The sequence below is a fragment of the Palaemon carinicauda genome, chromosome 5 (genome assembly GCF_036898095.1).
Source record: "Palaemon carinicauda isolate YSFRI2023 chromosome 5, ASM3689809v2, whole genome shotgun sequence".
In the NCBI taxonomy this organism is placed as follows: Eukaryota; Metazoa; Arthropoda; class Malacostraca; order Decapoda; family Palaemonidae; genus Palaemon; species Palaemon carinicauda.
Window position 1 is genome coordinate 105,947,633 of NC_090729.1, and position 21,644 is coordinate 105,969,276.

At 44.9% G+C, this 21,644-nt stretch overlaps 1 protein-coding gene across 2 annotated transcripts in view; it reads left to right on the top strand.

Moving 5' to 3' along the window:
• Positions 1-21,644, top strand: part of Nelf-E (negative elongation factor E) — a 585,662-nt gene that overhangs the window by 37,713 nt on the left and 526,305 nt on the right. For both annotated transcript variants that reach the window (XM_068373903.1, XM_068373902.1), the window contains exon 2: positions 4,175-4,357. In XM_068373903.1, the coding sequence (XP_068230004.1) occupies positions 4,175-4,357 (183 nt within the window). The remainder of the gene's footprint in view (positions 1-4,174; positions 4,358-21,644) is intronic.

The following is a 21,644-nucleotide window of genomic DNA, read 5'->3' on the forward strand; positions in this document are numbered from 1 at the left end:
TGGGTTCCGAATGGTCTTTGGATTATCTACAGTGGTAGCCAACAAATTCCTGACTTTGTGGGGTTCTCCAACTGTGGACCTGTTCGCAACGACCCTGAACTTCAGACTCCCGTTGTACTGCTGCCCAGTTCCAGATCCCAAGGTTCTCTGGCAAGATGTATTCCAACAACAGAGGGACAACATCGACGTATACTCATTCCCACTTTTGTATAATGAGAAGAGTACTCACCAAGACCAGAACATCGGTCAATCTTTCAATGACCCTCATAGCTCCGCTATAGCATCACGCAGAATGGTTCCTGGACCTTCTGTTACTCCTGACAGAGCCACCAGGAGAACTTCCTCCACTACACAATCTACTCAGACAACCACATGTCAACATCTACCACAAGGCAGTAGTGTCGTTACGTCTTCATGCCTATAGACTATCCAGCATATCCTCACTCAGAGATGTCAGGATGCCTGAAAACTTTAAATCAATCAATCAATCCTCACTCAGAGAAGATTTTCGCAAGAGGTGGCAAAAAGGATATCTGGATACCTGCGAAGGTCATCAGCTTCAGTCTACCAGGCGAAATGGAATGTCTTCTGTGGTTGGTGCCATGGAAGGGGTCTCGATCCACTCGATTCCACTATTCCAGCAATAGAGTTGTTTCTCGTGTATTTGCGAGAAGAAATTAGCCTTTCACTTTCAGCGGTTAAAGGTTATCGCTCAGCCTTAAGTCTCGCCTTTGAACTGAAAAGAATGGACATTCCCTCATTGCTAGAACTTTTCCTCCTCATACAAAGTTATGAACTTACCAGTCCTCAGTTGGAAGTGAGACTTCCCCCATCGAATGTGGTTCGAGTTCTTCAGTCCTTTAAAAGTCCTTCATAGGAACCATTACGCCAGGCAACAGATTCCATTTGACTTGGAAGACGATGTTCTTGCTCGCCTTGGCCTCGGCCAAACGAGTTAGTGAACTTCATGGTCTCTCATATGACATCGCCCATTCAAGGGGATGGGGAGAGGTAAGCTTCAGCTTCATCCCTGTGTTTGTTGCAAAGACTCAGAATCTGGGGGTTCCAGATCTCAAATTCGAATCTTTCCAGATAACGAGTCTCTGCTCTGTAACTGACCACCCAGATCATCTGTTACTCTGCCCTGTAAGGTCTTAGAGATGCTACCTCAAGAGAATAGCAGCAGCTTGGCCCAGAGTGCCCTCACTCTTTGTCAGCATGGGCAGAAACAAGAGGAGGATCATAAAGAACACAATCTCCACATAGATTGGCAGGGTCATTGACCTTGCCCTGAATCCCGATCATCCTCCAGCACGTCGTCCCAGAGCCCATGATGTCAGGGGCGTAGCTACGTCCCTGGCCTTCAGAAAGAACTACTCTGTGACGCAGGTATTGCAAGCAGGCGTGTGGGAAAGCCAAAATACGTTCACCGCCCACTACCTGCAAGACCTGACACACAGGAACCTCGATACGTTTTCTATTGGTCCTGTGGTGGCTGCACAACAACTGGTTTAGTACCTCAAGCTCCTTATTGGACAAGTAGCAGAAGGTTGAGGGCATTGATTACCTGGGGTTTAGTCTGATTGAATGAAAAGGAATGTGAGGCTCTTTTCCTTTCATCATCCTCCCCTCTCTTGGGGAAATCAGCATCCTGGATCCTCTGCACAAGCTGACCTCAAACCTCTGCAGGTAAAGCATTGCTCCCTTGTGTAACCTCTTATTGTTCCAATACTGTTGCGTCTCCATACCCTGGCGAGGTGGTATTAGGAATGTCTCGGTCTCTTCGGTTATTTCCTACAAGATTCGGAATAACTTTGACCTTGACAGTCACATTGCTAGTAATCACCACTCACAACTTGCAGCTTGTGTAGGCCACAGAACATGCTTAGAAGGTTTACCGAGGTGTAAGGGTCTCCTTATTTGTGCATGAAACCCTGCGCAATAGGAGTACCCGGGTTAAGGCCAAAAGCCAGATTGGCACGGACATCCACCCTCCTAATGGGTGAGTCACCCCTATAAATAGCGTTGGTTTGTATTCCAGTTATGGAACAAATGGCAAATTCGAAGGTTATTTGTATTTTTCCTTCTAGGAGAACGACTCTAAAATCAAACCATTGTTGTCTAGTCATGGGTAGTGCCATAATTTCTGTACCATGGTCTTCCACTGTCTTGGGTTAGAGTTCTCTTGCTTGAGGGTATACTCGGCATACTATTCTATCTTATTCCTCTTCCTCTTGTTTTGTTCAAGTTTTTATATTTTATGTAGGGGATATTTATTTTAATGTTATTCATAAAATATTTTATTTTAAATTGTTTCCTTTCCTCACTGGGCTGTTTTCCCTGTTGGAGCCCCTGGGCTTATAGCATCCTGCTTTTCCAACTAGGGTTGTAGCTTAGCAAATAATAATAATTATACAAACTTTAGCTATTTATACATACTGGCCCTCTGACTCAGTCCCCTGTCGAAGTCTTACCTCTAAGCAAAGTGAGGCTCAGTGACAGGTGTGCAAGTGAGGGGTGTAGCTAGCTACCCCCCTTCCCCCGCTAACTAGCGGATGGGTAGTTAAACCTAGCTAAATTCTAATGGCTCGTCCTTCAGCTTCGCCGAAGCTAACACTGTACCTCTATAAATAGCTAAGGTTTGTATCATTAGGAAAAATACAAATTACCTCCAAATTTGTCATTTTAATGAAGAAGGAATAGAAAAAAGAAAAGAATACATATATCAGATGTGGGGAAAAAAGGGAGAAGAAAGTAAAAGAACTAGATTTTATGATAATAATATTGCTAATTCATGTGTAGGTTTATTATTTTGAACTCAAAAGATAAAACCAGATGTACCCCTTAATATAAAGTTCATTTTATCGTGGGAATAACCTACACCCATAGTGAATTGCAGTACTGCATATATTTAAGCAAACTCATAAGAGTCAGAGAGAGAAAGCTCTGGGAGATCTATAACTCAAGTCACAGACTAGCTGCATTATTTGTGGAACTTACTTGGAAACCTAATATCATGTGTGCTGTTGAGTACTGTGTAGGTTAAAGTCAAAAGTCAATATATTGACATAGGTGGCATCTGACTCTTTCCATGAAAGTAATATAGGATACCAAGGAATGCGATAGCCCTTCTGAAATCATCAGAAGCTGCAGTAACTGCATGAACTGATTAACCTTGCTAATTTCATCCATACTTGGGGATCAGCTGGATAAATAAGTTCAGATAAAGACTATATTGGTAACAGGGCACAGGGCTAAGCCATAGATTTTGGTTGGGCGTTGCAGGTTTACACATTCATAACTAATAATGAGAACCAGATGCACAAGCATGTCCAGTTGTTGTGATGGCTGCCGCATTTGTGCTATATCTGAGCGGCAAGCTGATCAGTACTTTACCTGGTATCTGTTCTGGCTACGTTATCTTATGGTTGATACTGTCCAACAGAACCAGTATTGCACAGGTATGAGTTTGGCATATACTGTACATGCACTTGGGATGCATGAGCATCTGTTTCATGTGCATCGTTTGAGACGAACATGTCAGGTATGACAGTACAGTACTGGCCATGAACCCATAGAAACATCACATAAAAGCAGTGCCTTAGTCACCATTATTATTATTATTATTATTATTATTATTGTTATTATTATTATTATTACTAGCCAAGTTACAACCCTAGTTGGAAAAGCAAAATGCTATAAGCCCTAGGGCTCCAATGGGGAAAACTAGCCCAGTGAGGAAAGAAACAAGACAATAAATAAACAATATAAGAAGTAATGAAAATTTAAAATGAAATATTTGAAAAAAACAAAACAACATTAAAACAGATAATTCATATATAACTATAAAAAGACTTATGTCAGCTTGTTCAACATATAGACATTTGCTGCAACTTTGAACTTTTGAAGTTCTACTGATTCAACTACCCGATTAGGAAGATCATCCCACTACTTGGTCACAGCTGGAATGGTTACTAGAGTCAATGATATTTGTCCCAACTATGGAAAAGAATCCTAGACAGCATCAGCAGGTGCTGAAGATGTATCTATAAAAAGACCAAGTATGTAGGTTTATAAACATAGAAGAAAATATATTGTATTTTTTGTAAAGATATGTATGATATTACATAGAATTAGATATGTATTTTTAGAGGATTTCTTGATTTTTTTCCAGAAAAAGGCATTACAAGCATTAAAGGCCCCTAAACAAGAACCAGAACCTTTAGTTCCTCTAAAGCGCCCTATGGAAGCTAAAGATGCCAAGGAAATGGCTAAAAAGTTGATCAAGTCAGGAGCAATTAAGGTACCTGAAAGATCTCAAGCAGCTACTGAAAAGACTACTTTCAAGAGATCAATGGTAAGATTTTATTCTATTGCTATTGTACAACCATCATTTTATTTCATTACTGTTGTATATGAAATTGTTTAATTAGTTATTAACCAACATTTGTTCCTACACAAAATACAAACCATTGTTCTTTGTATTGGAGACCGATAACACTGAAGCTGGGAATCTGAATTATAACAAGGTGTGAACAACCGGCAGGTAGTTACCCACCTGTAGCAGGGAGACAATGCCTCACCTGAATGCTCCTCAACCTCCAGACGTGTCTCATTCAGACATACAGTACTTCACCTTCCAGTGCTTCTCCTGGACACATCTCACCCCTACGTGCCTCAATCACCAGACGCTCTTCACTTGCGAGCTCTACTCCTGGATGTGCCTCAGCCCAACATGCCTCATCCCGACTTGCCTCAACCTCTAGACGTGCTTCCTGCGAGCTCTACTCCTAGAAACGCCTCACACCAAAGCACCTTATCCCAGTGCGCCTCAACTTTCATACGAGCTTTGTCTGCAAGTTCCACTTCTGGACATGGCTCACCCTAATGTGCCTCACGACAATGCGCCTTGATCACAAAGCAAGTTTCAAACGTGGTTCTCCTTCTCGTTGACGCACTTCCCCTGTGCACACCTCCTCCAGATGCTTATCACCTGAATGCGCTGAACGACTGTCCAACTATCGCCATAGGCATTCTTGTCATGAATACATCTCTTTGCTTGAGGGTTCACTCGGACACACTATTCTATATTATTTCTCTCTTCTTGTTTTGTTAAAGTTTTTATAGTTTATATAGGAAATTTTTTAGCTCAAGCCATGTCGTCCTGATGGAAGGTTCCTAATAGTAGCTTCCAAGGGATATATGAACAGTGATATTCCCAGAGAATTTACCTTTAGGTCTCCAGAATTCTAACTCCTGGCGCGAATATCCTTAAAATTCTCTTAAGGATATCGCATAAATCAGGGGACGTATATCTTGATACGACACATAGCGATCTTCACGCCGAATAGCGTTTTCACCTCGAGGGGGAAGAGTGGCAATTTTAGAAGGGGAGCCGTTATCGAGGTTACCCTATTTCTCATACTACTATTGAGTATCAAGATGGCTGTCATTCCTAATTTTGTAGCGAATTCGCACGGTGGTGTTCCCTGTTGATCTAACCTTTTCGATCGATTCTGTGAGGATTATTATGCATTCACTAGCTTCTTTCGCCTCTGGAAAGTTGAGTATTGACTCTTTACAATGTATATAATTTTAACTCCTGTTTCACAGTAAAATTAGATTAATTTATTTTGCTTAGGAGCTAGGCCTGTTACCGGAGGCGCCATGGGACCTGTCGTTCGTTAGGCATGTGTTATTTAGTTAGTAGAACGACTTTCCCGGTTGAAATAGCATTAATAAATTATGAAAGCCATTTAGGCCTAATTATACTTGTGAAGATATTTATGGTATGCATAATTTTCCTATTCCTTTGTCGATCGTATACGTTAGAGTTTCGGTGATTTAGGTAACCGAGATCTCGTCTTGCCTAGGTTACCTAACCTAGGCAATGTAGTATACTTTCAGACATTTCCCCGTTTACCCTTATGTATCGTTTATTCAATTATAAGGGAGATAGTATATCTCCTAGAATTATATAAATCGATACTTGTCTCCTTGGGGAGTCGAGATAGTATATCTCCTAGAATTATATAAATCGATACTTGTCTCCTTGGGGAGTCATGGGTAATCCCTCTTTCCCTCTGAGTGTCGCCACAGGCGGCAACCCTTTCTGGTCTTGCCGTAGAGTAGTTACTCCGGCTTGACTAGGCTACGGTTTTTCTGTCTCCCACCTTGCCGGCGACTGTCCGGCTTCGGTTTTCGACAGAATATCAGATTATTCAATCTTTTGACGGCGGCAGGCCGGCAGGGTGAGTAGTCACTCCCCTGCTGGCCTATAGCCGCCGGCATAGGAGGCTAAGCCTCCCTAAACCACACCGGGGGTGGTGGTATGTTGCCGCTACCTTCTCCCTGTGGTTTAGAAGACTAGTCCTATGCTGGCAGACCCTGGGCTGAAGAATAGATATTCTTCTACAGCCTAGGATGACGCCGGCACTGAAACGATGTTTCTCTTTTGTTGAGAGGCCGGCCCCTCCTAACACTATATCGGCAGACCCTTGGTTGAAGAATAGACATTCTTCTGCCACCTAGGGCGGTGCCGATACTGAAACAGAGTTTCTCCCTTGTGTAGTGGGAGCGGCAACATTGCCGTCGCCTTTTACACTTGATATAGGACCCTTTTCCCTGCCCCTCTCTGTCCTTTTACTATGGCCGTCGTCCTGCAATCTCACCGCTTGCCGGGGATTTGTGGGTTCGGCCGGGCTCCTACATAGCAGCTATTTGATGGCTGCTGGGGGCGGAGACCCTTCTGTCACTAAGGTTCTTCAGTCCTCCCTCTGACTGCCGGCCACAAGTCCTGTTGCCGGCGCCGACAGATACTGGCTCAGCCGGTGGCATGCCGATTGTACCAGTGCTGCCGGGTGCTAGCCTGCCGGCCATATGCCGGCAACGGTACTTGCGGTTGGATGGAAGCCTGAATGATGCATTCTCCCCTTCTATTTGAACCTTCTTTGTGTGGGAAGGCAGTAGATTATATATTTACATCCTTATTTAGTGTAAACATACACAGTAATAAGGCAGTCCATACTTTCTCTTTCTCTATCAGATAGTATGCTGGCCGGACTGTGCCGTCAGGGACTAGCTATGCCGGCTATGTGCCGGCTGAATTACAGTATATGATTATACAGTAGTCAGTATATTTGCAGTATAGTATATACTGCAGATAGAAAACTATTGTATATATCATACTAGTAGTTATTTTCCAACATATCTTGGGTATCCTTGCCCAGGCGTTTGCTGAGACCAATCCTATATTGAAAGAATAGAATTTCTTCAATAGTCTGATTAGAAATCAATTTACATTTTACCCTACAATATTAAATAATTTAGAAGGGCAAGTAGTAGTACACTTTCTATCCTTAAAGGTTAGAACGCTTGTCTTTGAGCTTCCCTGATCAGGAAATTCTATGGTTTAATATTGGAAGGGAAGGTCACAGCAATCGACTGGGTAGGATACACAAATATGTGTCTTTTCTAATTTTTAGTCCAGTCAGTGACATGCCGCCAGGTGCTAGCCATGCCGGCAGCACACTGGCTGAACTACAGTATATGATTATACAGTAGCTAGTATTTTGCAATATAGTTTATACTGCAAACAGAAAACTATAGTATTATTATACAGTAGTTAATTTCTAACATATCTTGGGTACCCTTGTGCAGGCTTCTGCTGACACTGAACCTATATTGAAAGAATAGAATTCCTTCAATACTCTGATTGGAAATCAGTTTATACTTACCCCACAGTATTAAATAAATTAGAAGGGTCAGTGGCAGTGTACACTTTTTTGGGCTCAGGCCATGTCGTCCTGATGGAAGTTCCTTCATAGTAGCTTCCTAGGTTATATTTAACTACAGTGATATATCCCAGAGAATTTTACTTAAGGTATCCAGAATTCTAACTCCTGGCGCGAATATCCCTGGCTTTCGCCTTTAGGGATATCGCATAATATCAGAGGACGTATTCTTGACACGCCAAATAGCTATCTACACCCCTAATAGCGTTTACGCTTCGAGAGGGGAAAGTGGCAAGAATTGTAGGAGAGCCGTTATGAAGGCATCGCTTCTACTCCTACTACTGTTGAGCGCCAGTATGACGTCACGTCCCGGCGCCATCTTGTCATTCTTTCTCTTGTAGTGATACTAACTTCCCAGTGCTTTCTCGCTATTTTGGATTACTCTTATCTGCTATGATGCTTTCTCCAGCTTCATCTGCCTCTGGAAAGTTGAGTATTATCTTTAATTTGTATAAATGTAAGCTCTTGCCAGTTTTTTCCTCGATTCAAGACGTAATTAACGTAACAAGAGCTGGTGCCTAGCCGGTGGCGTCATGGACGCGGTCGTTCGATATGCATGTTTTATTTAGTCAGCCAGAACGACCTTCCTGGTATATTTTTCAATTTAGTAAATATAGCTATTTAGCCTTTTTAGCTAGGAAATTTTATTTTTCAATATTAAACTTAGCCGGTGATCATATAGCTGTCAGCTCTGCTGCCCGACAGAAAAACCTAAGGACAAAATACGCCAGCGATCGCTATACAGGTGGGGGTGTACATCAACTGCGCCATCTGTCGAGCAGGTACTCAAGTACTCCATGTCAACACAGAACCAATTTTCTCTCTGTCGTGCCACTGGCAAGACCTACTAAATACGCTGTTACTAACTGGATTTGTTTTCACAACTATTTGGTGAAGTACACTATTCCAGTTTTGAGCTTTCGCTATGCAGGGGTTTTATCTTCATCTCAAAACTTGAACTCGTTTTGGATAGATTTAATTATGGTGACAAAGAGAGTATGGACTCTCTTTCACTTTTAAATGGCCGACCCTTCCCTTAGACGGAAGTGTGTTTAGGTTTTTAGTAATTTTGCTTAACACGTTTTAGATCTATATATTTTATATCTCTCCGCCTTTATTAGGCCTCTTCGATTAACTTTCCATTTATTATAAACATATAAAAATAAATTTTTATGTTTTGTTTATATGCGACCTTTCCTGATAGTAGGCAGTCCTAACTTGGAACCGAAGTTAATCAACGTTGAGCCCGTTATTTCGTATTTAGCCTTTAAAGAATTTAAAACTTTTTAAATTTAATGTTTTATGAAAGAATTTCTTTGATAGTCTTCGTACTGTTTTCAAAGATGAACTAACGTTTAGTTTTTTACACTACGCAGTTGTTGACGTTCAGGACGTTCAACATGCGCTCTATCGTTACGATAGAGAGAGAGTGTATCACGGTTTCACTTTGCAGTAAGAGTAAATCGATTCTGACGTTTCGTTCATTCTTTCTTAGCTTAAATGGTTTAAATTCTAAATTAAAGGAACTTTTTATTTGGAAAACCTTTCAGTTTTTTCCTTTAGCCAAATAACATGTTTTTTTTGACGATATATAATTGGGCTCTTCTCTCAGGTGCGAAATCAAGAGAGAAAGAGAGTGAGAGATAGAGACGGAGGGAGAGAGAGGAGGAAAAACGTTCCGTTCAAGCGGGTAACGTTGTTCTCGTGTTACTCTCCTCCCTAGTCGCTGTACGGGGAAGAAGGTAAAACGTTTCTAGGGTTTTATTCTTGTCCCCAGGCTATGTGCGGTGAGAGATTGTAAACGTAGTTTATTTGAACTAGTGTTTAGTCTCTTTCCCAGCCACTGAATTCTTTATCTTTATATATGTTTTCTGTTTTTGCTAGTATTAATGAGCTGCATTATACGACTGTTTCGCAATTACTACCTTTTAATGAAGGGTAGAATTGCGTGTTTCAGGTAGAAATCAGTAAAAGTTTCGATTTCAGTGAAATAAGTGCAAAACAGAAAATCGAAGTGATAAAGTGATATGCGCAAAGTGTTACAGTGTTGCGTCCGAGGGTTCGTCTGTTCGTGCCTGTCGTTCACCTAGTCCGGGACCTCTTGCAAGCTCCCAAGCCCAGGGGAGAAGTAATGTCGAACGACTTATGGGTTCGTCAGGCCTTGATCAACGAACAGACGTTTCCCTCCGTGGTTTCAGGCGTATCTACCCAAGATCGCCCCACCCACACAAAGACGAGAGAGCCCATTTACTTCTCGTCTGCGGAAGAGGTTTCTCGTAAGAAACCATGGACCAAGGTCTCGCAGCTTATTAAGCGCAAGTCGGTCCCTTCCGCGCAAGTCCAACGGCCCAGTTGTAGCCACTGGGTCAGTTCGGACTCGCTGCAGTCTTCCGACGACTGCTCACCTCCTAAGAGAGGCAAAGCGGTACCGCAACAGGCAGTAACACCGTCTGTTGCCGCACCTGCTGCTGTAGACCCTAAGTGGTCTTTGCTACAGTCTATGCAGACACAGTTAGCATCTTTTATGCAGGAGTATCGTGTGGAGAAGGTTGACGCTGCACCCGTTAGCCTACAACCAACCACGGTTGTGCGTACAGTAGACGCTGACGCTACCTGCTCCCGCACTCCGGCTGTGAGAGTTCCACCACCCATGCGCAGTGTACCCTGCCAGCCGCACGTTGACGTTCACAGACGCACGGAACCCTCCGTTGACGTTCGCGAGTTACAACAACCTAAGTTGTTTTGTTTTGACGCGGTGCATCAACCTCCGCATTCTAGAGTGGTTTTGACTACTCAGTATAGACAGTCAAAGCAGTCTCGAGTGAACACTGTATGTCCTCACGCACCTGTTGTGGTTGACAGTTCAGTTGTTGACAGTTCACAGGCTGTCAAGCAGTTACATGACGTTGCCTCCTGGTCTGCTACTAATGCACCAGTGCTGTATGTCCTCACGCACCTGTTGTGGTTGACAGTTCAGTTGTTGACAGTTCACAGACTGTCAAGCAGTTACCTGATGTTGCCTTCTGGTCTGCTACTAATGCACCAGTGAGAGACTCACTGAGATAACCTAGCTTTTATCGGACAAGGTTCCTGTAGATGAGAAAGTGCTGTTCTCCCTCCTACTGATATTCCTTTGAGGACTCTGTCATTTGGAGAGGAGCCTTAAGCTGCTTAGCCTCCTATGGACTTTAATTAAATCATGATGATTTTTTTTAAGGATCTTCGTCCGGATCTTGTAACTGCTGCTCCTCGTTCGCCTAAACGTCAGAACTTACACTAGGCCTAGCTACTTCGAAGCCGTTGTTGTTAAGCTAGTGCTCTCTCGCTCTCCTAGAGAGCTTTACGTTGGCTAGGCGACTGGTTTTTGCACCAGGAGGAGTTTTAGGGATACAGCCTTTGATTTCCCTTCTTTTAAACTGGCTTATAGAGCGAGAGTCTGATAGGACTCGAGAGAAGTTCTCGGCTTGGGAGTTCATGCCTCTGCCCAGATAGACTTCTCAATTCTGGTAGACTCGCCCTGGCGCCTAGCCAGGAGACGCTCCATGTTGTTTACAGGTCAACTTCTCACTTTTGTCGAGCCTTTGAAGTTTTGCTGTACTATTATGTCACACATAACAAGGCTTCCAGGGATGGTAAATGGTTCCGCCTCATACGCTAACCCCGTCTGTTACCACACCTGCTCCCGTAGACCCTAAATGGGCTTTGCTGCAAGACATGCAGTCCAAGCTTGTGTCCTTGATAGAGGACTTAAATACGGAGAAGAACCTTCTGGCCAACAACCTTCCAACCGGTTGGTTGTGCGCCCTGTTGACGCTGAGGTATCCTACTCGCGTCTGCCAGTTGAGGTGGTTCCTCCACCGATGCGACCCAGTGTGGGTTGCCAGTCGCACGTTGACGTTGAGCGACGCTCGGAGGTGGTTGTTGACGTTCAGTGTGTCACTAGGAAGACGTTCAACAACCAGCAGAGGTGACTTGTTGTGACGCAGTGCGTCAACCTCAGCAACCCGGTAGGGTGTTGACTGCACAGCCCAGACAGTCTAGACAGTTTCGGGTTGATGCTGCACTTATTCGCGCACCCATGGTTGTTGACAGTTCACAGACTGTGCAGCAGTGCCATGATATTGCGTCCGGCTCCGTCACGCATCCACCAGTGCGACCGGATTCAGCGAGTCAGACGTTGCCCACTCCGTTGCCGTTTCCTCATCAGTTTCGGATGAGGAACCCTCTGATGAGGACGTTGCTGAACAAGACGATCAACCCCCAGCCCTGCTATCCATCCAGAAGATGCTGAAGAAGGAACGCTGCCCAGTCAGGCTGTGGATGAGTCTGGTAGGGACACTGTCATCCGTGGATCAATTTGTGTCACTAGGAAGACTGCACCTCCGTCCTCTTCTATACCATCTAGCTTTTCACTGGAAAAAGGACAAGACGCTAGAAGCGGTCTCGATCCCGGTTTCCGGAAAGATAAAGTCTGGTCTGACTTGGTGAAAGGACTATATCAACCTTAGAGAGGGTCTTCCCCTGACTGTTCAGACTCCCAACCACGTTCTCTTCTCGGACGCATCGGACGTAGGCTGGGGTGCGACATTAGACGGTAGGGAATGCTCGGGATTATGGAACTCGAGTCAAAGGACAATGCATTTCAACTGCAAGAAGCTACTGGCAGTACGTCTGACCTGGAAAAGCTTCAGGTCTCTCCTTCAAGGCAAAGTGGTGGAGGTGAACTCGGACAACACCACGGCTTTGGCGTACATCTCCAAGCAAGGAGGGACCTACTCTCTGACATGGTACGAGATCGCAAGGGACCTCCTCACCTGGTCAAAAGGTCTAGACATTTCACTAGTAACGAGGTTCATCCAAGGCAACTTGAATGTCATGGCAGATTGTCTCAGTCGGAAGGGACAAATAATTCCAACAGAATGGACCCTCCACAAGGATGTATGCAAGAGACTTTGGGCCACCTGGGGCCAGCCAACCATAGATCTCTTCGCAACCTCGATGACCAAGAGGCTCCCAATATTTTGCTCACCAATCCCGGACCCAGCAGCAGTTCTTATAGATGCCTTTCTACTAGATTGGTCACATCTAGATCTATATGCATTCCCTCCGTTCAAGATTGTCAACAAGGTACTGCAGAAGTTCGCCTCTCACGAAGGGACAAGGTTGACGCTAGTTGCTTCCCTCTGGCCCGCGAGAGAATGGCTCACCGAGGTACTTCGATGGCTAGTAGACGTTCCCAGAACACTTCCCCTAAGGGTGGACCTTCTACGTCAGCCACGCGTAAAGAAGGTACACCAAGGCCTCCACGCTCTTCGTCTGACTGCCTTCAGACTATCGAAAGACTCTCGAGAGCTAGAGGCTTTTCGAAGGAGGCAACCAGAGCGATTGCTAGAGCAAGGAGAACATCCACCCTTAAAGTCTACCAATCGAAGTGGGAAATCTTCCGAAACTGGTGCAAGTCAGTATCCGTATCCTCGACCAGTACCTCTGTAACTCAAATAGCTGACTTTCTCTTATATCTGAGGAAAGAACGATCTCTTTCAGCTCCCACTATCAAGGGTTACAGAAGCATGTTGGCATCAGTCTTCCGTCACAGAGGCTTAGATCTTTCCAACAATAAAGATCTACAGGACCTCCTTAAGTCTTTTGAGACCACGAAGGAGCGTCGTTTGGTTACACCTGGTTGGAATTTAGACGTGGTACTAAGATTCCTTATGTCAGACAGGTTCGAACCGCTACAATCAGCCTCCCTGAAAGATCTCACCTTTAAGACTCTTTTCCTGATATGCTTAGCCACAGCTAAAAGAGTCAGTGAGATTCATGCCTTCAGCAAGAACATCGGATTCTCATCCGAAACGGCTACATGTTCTACAACTTGGTTTTCTAGCCAAACACGAGCTGCCTTCTCGGCCTTGACCAATATCGTTCGATATTCCAAACTTTTCGTATGGTTGGAAATGAACTAGAAAGAGTCTTATGTCCTGTAAGAGCTCTTAAGTTCTATTTAAAAATCTTTACGAGGCCCGTCTGAAGCTTTATGGTGTTCAGTTAAGAATCCATCTTTGCCTATGTCAAAGAATGCTTTATCCTATTTTATCAGACTGTTAATACGAGAAGCTCATTCCCATCTGAATGAGGAAGACCAAGCTTTGCTGAAGGTAAGGACACACGAAGTTAGAGCTGTCGCAACTTCCGTGGCCTTTAAACAAATTAGATCTCTGCAAAGTATATTCGACGCAACCTATTGGAAAAGCAAATCAGTGTTCGCGTCTTTTTATCTTAAGAATGTCCAGTCTCTTTACGAGAACTGCTACACTCTGGGACCATTCGTAGCAACGAGTGCAGTAGTGGGTGAGGGCTCAACCACTACAATTCCCTAATTCCATAACCTTTTTTAATCTTTCTCTTGAAATGTTTTATTATTGTTTTTGGGTTGTCCGGAAGGCTAAGAAGCTTTTCGCATCCTACTTGATTTGGCGGGTGGTCAAAGTCATTTCTTGAGAAGCGCCTAGATTATAGGTTTTGATGAGGTCCTTTAGTATGGGTTGCAACCCTTCATACTTCAGCTCCTAGGAGTCGCTCAGCATCCTATGAGGATCGCGAGGCTCAGTAAGGAAGACGTACTTAAAAAGGCAGAGTAATTGTTCAAGTCGACTTCCTTACCAGGTACTTATTTATTTTATGTTTGTTATTTTGAATAACTGCTAAAATGAAATACAAAATACTTAGCTCATAATAATGTCAACATGTAATGCTGGTCTCTACCCACCCCCTTGGGTGTGAATCAGCTATATGATCACCGGCTAAGTTTAATATTGAAAAATGTTATTTTCATTAGTAAAATAAATTTTTGAATATACTTACCCGGTGATCATATATTAAAGGACCCTCCCTTCCTCCCCAATAGAGACCCAGTGGGCCGAGGAGAAAATTGGTTCTGTGTTGACATGGAGTACTTGAGTACCTGCTCGACAGATGGCGCAGTTGTTGTACACCCCCACCTGTATAGCGATCGCTGGCGTATTTTGTCCTTAGGTTTTTCTGTCGGGCAGCAGAGCTGACAGCTATATGATCACCGGGTAAGTATATTCAAAAATTTATTTTACTAATGAAAATAACATATTATGCCAATGGTATCGTGGTTTCGGCGATTTAGTTACCGATCCTCACTTATGCTAGGCTTCCTAGCCTAGGCGCCTAGCCTTTACTCTCATGCATGATATAGTTTTCCTAGTGTGATAATTTATTGAAGTTTTAGGCAATATTTTATCCATATAAGATATTACTGCATAAATTTTCCTCTTCCAAGATAGTATACAAGAGAGTTTTGGTGACCGATTCTCACCGCGCTTAGGCTACTAGCCTAGGGTCTTTAGTATACTTTCATACATGTCCCCGATTGCTCTTGTATCGTCTTATTAAGTGGAGACTGACACCTCCCAGTCTTTTTAAGCGATACTAATCTCCCTAGGAGATTTAAGAGCAATCTCTTCTCCCTAGGAGATTTAAGAGCAATCTCTTCTCCCTAGGAGATTTAAGAGCAATCTCTTCTCCCTTGGAGAATTAAGAGCAATCTCTTCTCCCTCTGAGTTAGCTTAGGCTGAACCCTAGTCGGCTTTACCTTGAATTTCATTCGGGTAAATCTAGGCTGGGGTGTTTCTGCCCCTTCCCTTAACCGCAGATGCTGGTTTTGGTTTTGGGTCAGAACTTCAGAGTATTCCGTCTGTGGTCGGTTGCCAGCTGGCTTGGTGAATTGATTTCCTAAGTCAGGTTAGGCTACCGACGTAGGAGGCTAGACCTCCCTAGGGCTCACCTGAAGGCATTATATGACATGATGCCTCCTCCCTGTGGCCTAGCAGACAGTCCTGTGCCGGCAGAACCTAAGCTGAAGAATAGAATTCTTTTATTGCTTAGGGGACTCCGACACTGGACTCTATTCCTACCATCTGAGACAGCAGCGAGGGTGCTGCCATCTCATTCTGTATTAGGCTAACCCTAGGCTAGGGAATCGAATTCCTTGGCCCCTTGGGGTAGTTCTTGTACTGGAACGGAATCTTTTTAGGTGAGGTAGAACCTGCCGGCTCCTACCTCACCTACAGGACCCTCACCCCTCCCCTTGCTGTCCTTTAGTGATGGCCTAGCCTTCACATATCTTTGGCCATCATCCTACAATCAACCCTAGTGTCGGTAGGTTGTGGGATGGGCTCGGGTTCTCTGTCGGCTGCCGGCAGAGATTCCCCACCCCTATCGAGTGTTCTTCAGTCCTCTCTTGGTCTGCCTTCCATAACCTTGCCGGCAGAGATCGGTCGGGTTGTGGTTGGATGGAAGCCTGAATGTAACATTTCCCCCTTCCATATGAACCCTCATTCCGGATGGAGGGCAGTAAGGCTGAGCCTTTACCCCCCCCCCCATCCATGCTTTCTCTTTCTCTTACCACTGGTATCCTGGGTCCTAGCTGCCGGCGTCCGCCGGCTGGATTGCAGACCGCCGACAGATTGTACTGCCGCCGAATGTTATGGGTTGCCGACGATCGGCGACTCACTGGCAGCCGGCAACCCATTGGCCGAATGCCGTCCGCTGGTTGAACGCTTGTCTGACGACATATCTCTCGCTGCTGAATGTCGGCGACCCCCCGGCAGCCGGCGACATACAACGGCCGGCGGTCTGCCGCCCACTACCACTAGAAGGCAGTACACCTTCTACTTAAACCCAGGAACTAACATACGCCGGCATGTCCTACAGTATATGGCTGTATAGTGGCCAGTAAAATTGCGATATTGATCATACTGCAATAAGAAAACCACTGTATAGTTTTTACGGTAGCCCATACATTTTCTAACGTACACTGTGTTTCATGGGCAGCCTATTGTGAGACCACTTGATATAAAGAAAGTGAGTTCTTTCTATAATTTACAGTGATCACTACATTTAATCCCCAATATTGAATTCCAGAAGACGGTGTTATGTTACACCTCTATATATCCTGAGGATAAAGGTCTTCTATTTATATTTCTATCTTAAGAAATACCCCGAAATTCAATTTTTCAATATTAAACTTAGCCGGTGATCATATAGCTGTCAGCTCTGCTGCCCGACAGAAAAACCTAAGGACAAAATACGCCAGCGATCGCTATACAGGTGGGGGTGTACATCAACTGCGCCATCTGTCGAGCAGGTACTCAAGTACTCCATGTCAACACAGAACCAATTTTCTCTCTGTCGTGCCACTGGCAAGACCTACTAAATACGCTGTTACTAACTGGATTTGTTTTCACAACTATTTGGTGAAGTACACTATTCTAGTTTTGAGCTTTCGCTATGCAGGGGTTTTATCTTCATCTCAAAACTTGAACTCGTTTTGGATAGATTTAATTATGGTGACAAAGAGAGTATGGACTCTCTTTCACTTTTAAATGGCCGACCCTTCCCTTAGACGGAAGTGTGTTTAGGTTTTTAGTAATTTTGCTTAACACGTTATAGATCAATATATTTTATATCTCTCCGCCTTTATTAGGCCTCTTCGATTAACTTTCCATTTATTATAAACATAAAAAAAAAAAAAATAAATTTTTATGTTTTGTTTATATGCGACCTTTCCTGATAGTAGGCGGTCCTAACTTGGAACCGAAGTTAATCAACGTTGAGCCCGTTATATCGTATTTAGCCTTTAAAGAATTTAAAACTTTTTAAATTTAATGTTTTATGAAAGAATTTCTTTAACAGTCTCGTACTGTTTTCAAAGATGAACTAACGTTTAGTTTTTTAGACTACGCAGTTGTTGACGTTCAGGACGTTCAACATGCGCTCTATCGTTACGATAGAGAGAGAGTGTATCACGGTTTCACTTTGCAGTAAGAGTAAATCGATTCTGACGTTTCGTTCATTCTTTCTTAGCTTAAATGGTTTAAATTCTAAATTAAAGGAACTTTTTATTTGGAAAACCTTTCAGTTTTTTTCCTTTAGCCAAATAACATGTTTTGACGATATATAATTGGGCTCTTCTCTCAGGTGCGAAATCAAGAGAGAAAGAGAGAGAGAGAGATAGAGACGGAGGGAGAGAGAGGAGAAAAAAACGTTCCGTTCAAGCGGGTAACGTTGTTCTCGTGTTTCTCTCCTCCCTAGTCGCTGTACGGGGAAGAAGGTAAAACGTTTCTAGGGTTTTATTCTTGTCCCCAGGCTATGTGCGGTGAGAGATTGTAAACGTAGTTTATTTGAACTAGTGTTTAGTCTCTTTCCCAGCCACTGAATTCTTTATCTTTATATATGTTTTCTGTTTTTGCTAGTATTAATGAGCTGCATTATACGACTGTTTTCGCAATTACTACCTTTTAATGAAGGGTAGAATTGCGTGTTTCAATAGAAATCAGTAAAAGTTTCGATTTCAGTGAAATAAGTGCAAAACAGAAAATCGAAGTGATAAAGTGATATGCGCAAAGTGTTACAGTGTTGCGTCCGAGGGTTCGTCTGTTCGTGCCTGTCGTTCACCTAGTCCGGGACCTCTTGCAAGCTCCCAAGCCCAGGGGAGAAGTAATGTCGAACGACTTATGGGTTCGTCAGGCCTTGATCAACGAACAGACGTTTCCCTCCGTGGTTTCGGGCGTATCTACCCAAGATCGCCCCACCCACACAAAGACGAGAGAGCCCATTTACTTCTCGTCTGCGGAAGAGGTTTCTCGTAAGAAACCATGGACCAAGGTCTCGCAGCTTATTAAGCGCAAGTCGGTCCCTTCCGCGCAAGTCCAACGGCCCAGTTGTAGCCACTGGGTCAGTTCGGATTCGCTGCAGTCTTCCGACGACTGCTCACCTCCTAAGAGAGGCAAAGCGGTACCGCAACAGGCAGTAACACCGTCTGTTGCCGCACCTGCTGCTGTAGACCCTAAGTGGTCTTTGCTACAGTCTATGCAGACACAGTTAGCATCTTTTATGCAGGAGTATCGTGCGGAGAAGGTTGACGCTGCACCCGTTAGCCTACAACCAACCACGGTTGTGCGTACAGTAGACGCTGACGCTACCTGCTCCCGCACTCCGGCTGTGAGAGTTCCACCACCCATGCGCAGTGTACCCTGCCAGCCGCACGTTGACGTTCACAGACGCACGGAACCCTCCGTTGACGTTCGCGAGTTACAACAACCTAAGTTGTTTTGTTTTGACGCGGTGCGTCAACCTCCGCTTCTAGAGTTGTTTTGACTGCTCAGTATAGACAGTCAAAGCAGTCTCGAGTGAACACTGTATGTCCTCACGCACCTGTTGTGGTTGACAATTCAGTTGTTGACAGTTCACAGACTGTCAAGCAGTTACATGACGTTGCCTTCTGGTCTGCTACTAATGCACCAGTGCTGTATGTCCTCACGCACCTGTTGTGGTTGACAGTTCAGTTGTTGACAGTTCACAGACTGTCAAGCAGTTACATAACGTTGCCTTCTGGTCTGCTGCTAATGCACCAGTGAGACCCTCACTGAGATAACCTAGCTTTTATCGGACAAGGTTCCTGTAGATGAGAAAGTGCTGTTCTCCCTCCTACTAATATTCCTTTGAGGACTCTGTCATTTGGAGAGGAGCCTTAAGCTGCTTAGCCTCCTATGGACTTTATTTAAATCATGATGATTTTTTAAGGATCTTCGTCCGGATCTTGTAACTGCTGCTCCTCGTTCGCCTAACGTCAGCTCTTACACTAGGCCTAGCTACTTCGAAGCCGTTGTTGTTAAGCTAGTGCTCTCTCGCTCTCCTAGAGAGCGTTACGTTGGCTAGGCGACTGGTTTTTGCACCAGGAGGAGTTTTAGGGATACAGCCTTTGATTTCCCTTCTTTTAAACTGGCTTTTAGAGCGAGAGTCTGATAGGACTCGAGAGAAGTTCTCGGCTTGGGAGTTCATACCTCTGCCCAGATAGACTTCTCAATTCTGGTAGACTCGCCCTGGCGCCTAGCCAGGAGACGCTCCAAGTTGTTTACAGGTCAACTTCTCAACTTTTGTCGAGCCTTTGAAGTTTTGCTGTACTATTATGTCACACATAACAAGGCTTCCAGGGATGGTAAATGGTTCCGCCTCAGTCGCTAACCCCGTCTGTTGCCACACCTGCTCCCGTAGACCCTAAATGGGCTTTGCTGCAAGACATGCAGTCCAAGCTTGTGTCCTTGTTAGAGGACTTTAATACAGTACGGAGAAGAACCTTCTGGCCAACAACCTTCCAACCGGTTGGTTGTGCGCCCTGTTGACGCTGAGGTATCCTACTCGCGTCTGCCAGTTGAGGTGGTTCCTCCACCGATGCGACCCAGTGTGGGTTGCCAGTCGCACGTTGACGTTAAGCGACGCTCGGAGGTGGTTGTTGACGTTCAGTGTGTCACTAGGAAGACGTTCAACAACCAGCAGAGGTGACTTGTTGTGACGCAGTGCGTCAACCTCAGCAACCCGGTAGGGTGTTGACTGCACAACCCAGACAGTCTAGACAGTTTCGGGTTGACGCTGTACTTCCTCGCGCACCCATGGTTGTTGACAGTTCACAGACTGTGCAGCAGTGCCATGATATTGCGTCCGGCTCCGTCACGCATCCACCAGTGCGACCGGATTCAGCGAGTCAGACGTTGCCCACTCCGTTGCCGTTTCCTCATCAGTTTCGGATGAGGAACCCTCTGATGAGGACGTTGCTGAACAAGATGATCAACCCCCAGCCCTGCTATCCATCCAGAAGATGCTGAAGAAGGAACGCTGCCCAGTCAGGCTGTGGATGAGTCTGGTAGGGACACTGTCATCCGTGGATCAATTTGTGTCACTAGGAAGACTACACCTCCGTCCTCTTCTATACCATCTAGCTTTTCACTGGAAAAAGGACAAGACGCTAGAAGTGGTCTCGATCCCGGTTTCCGGAAAGATAAAGTCTGGTCTGACTTGGTGCTAGGACTATATCAACCTTAGAGAGGGTCTTCCCCTGACTGTTCAGACTCCCAACCACGTTCTCTTCTCGGACGCATCGGACGTAGGCTGGGGTGCGACATTAGACGGTAGGGAATGCTCGGGATTATGGAACTCGAGTCAAAGGACAATGCATTTCAACTGCAAGAAGCTACTGGCAGTACGTCTGACCTGGAAAAGCTTCAGGTCTCTCCTTCAAGGCAAAGTGGTGGAGGTGAACTTGGACAACACCACGGCTTTGGCGTACATCTCCAAGCAAGGAGGGACCTACTCTCTGACATGGTACGAGATCGCAAGGGACCTCCTCACCTGGTCAAAAGGTCTAGACATTTCACTAGTAACGAGGTTCATCCAAGGCAACTTGAATGTCATGGCAGATTGTCTCAGTCGGAAGGGACAAATAATTCCAACAGAATGGACCCTCCACAAGGATGTATGCAAGAGACTTTGGGCCACCTGGGGCCAGCCAACCATAGATCTCTTCGCAACCTCGATGACCAAGAGGCTCCCAATATTTTGCTCACCAATCCCGGACCCAGCAGCAGTTCATATAGATGCCTTTCTACTAGATTGGTCACATCTAGATCTATATGCATTCCCTCCGTTCAAGATTGTCAACAAGGTACTGCAGAAGTTCGCCTCTCACGAAGGGACAAGGTTGACGCTAGTTGCTTCCCTCTGGCCCGCGAGAGAATGGCTCACCGAGGTACTTCGATGGCTAGTAGACGTTCCCAGAACACTTCCCCTAAGGGTGGACCTTCTACGTCAGCCACGCGTAAAGAAGGTACACCAAGGCCTCCACGCTCTTCGTCTGACTGCCTTCAGACTATCGGAAGACTCTCGAGAGCTAGAGGCTTTTCGAAGGAGGCAACCAGAGCGATTGCTAGAGCAAGGAGAACATCCACCCTTAGAGTCTACCAATCGAAGTGGGAAATCTTCCGAAAC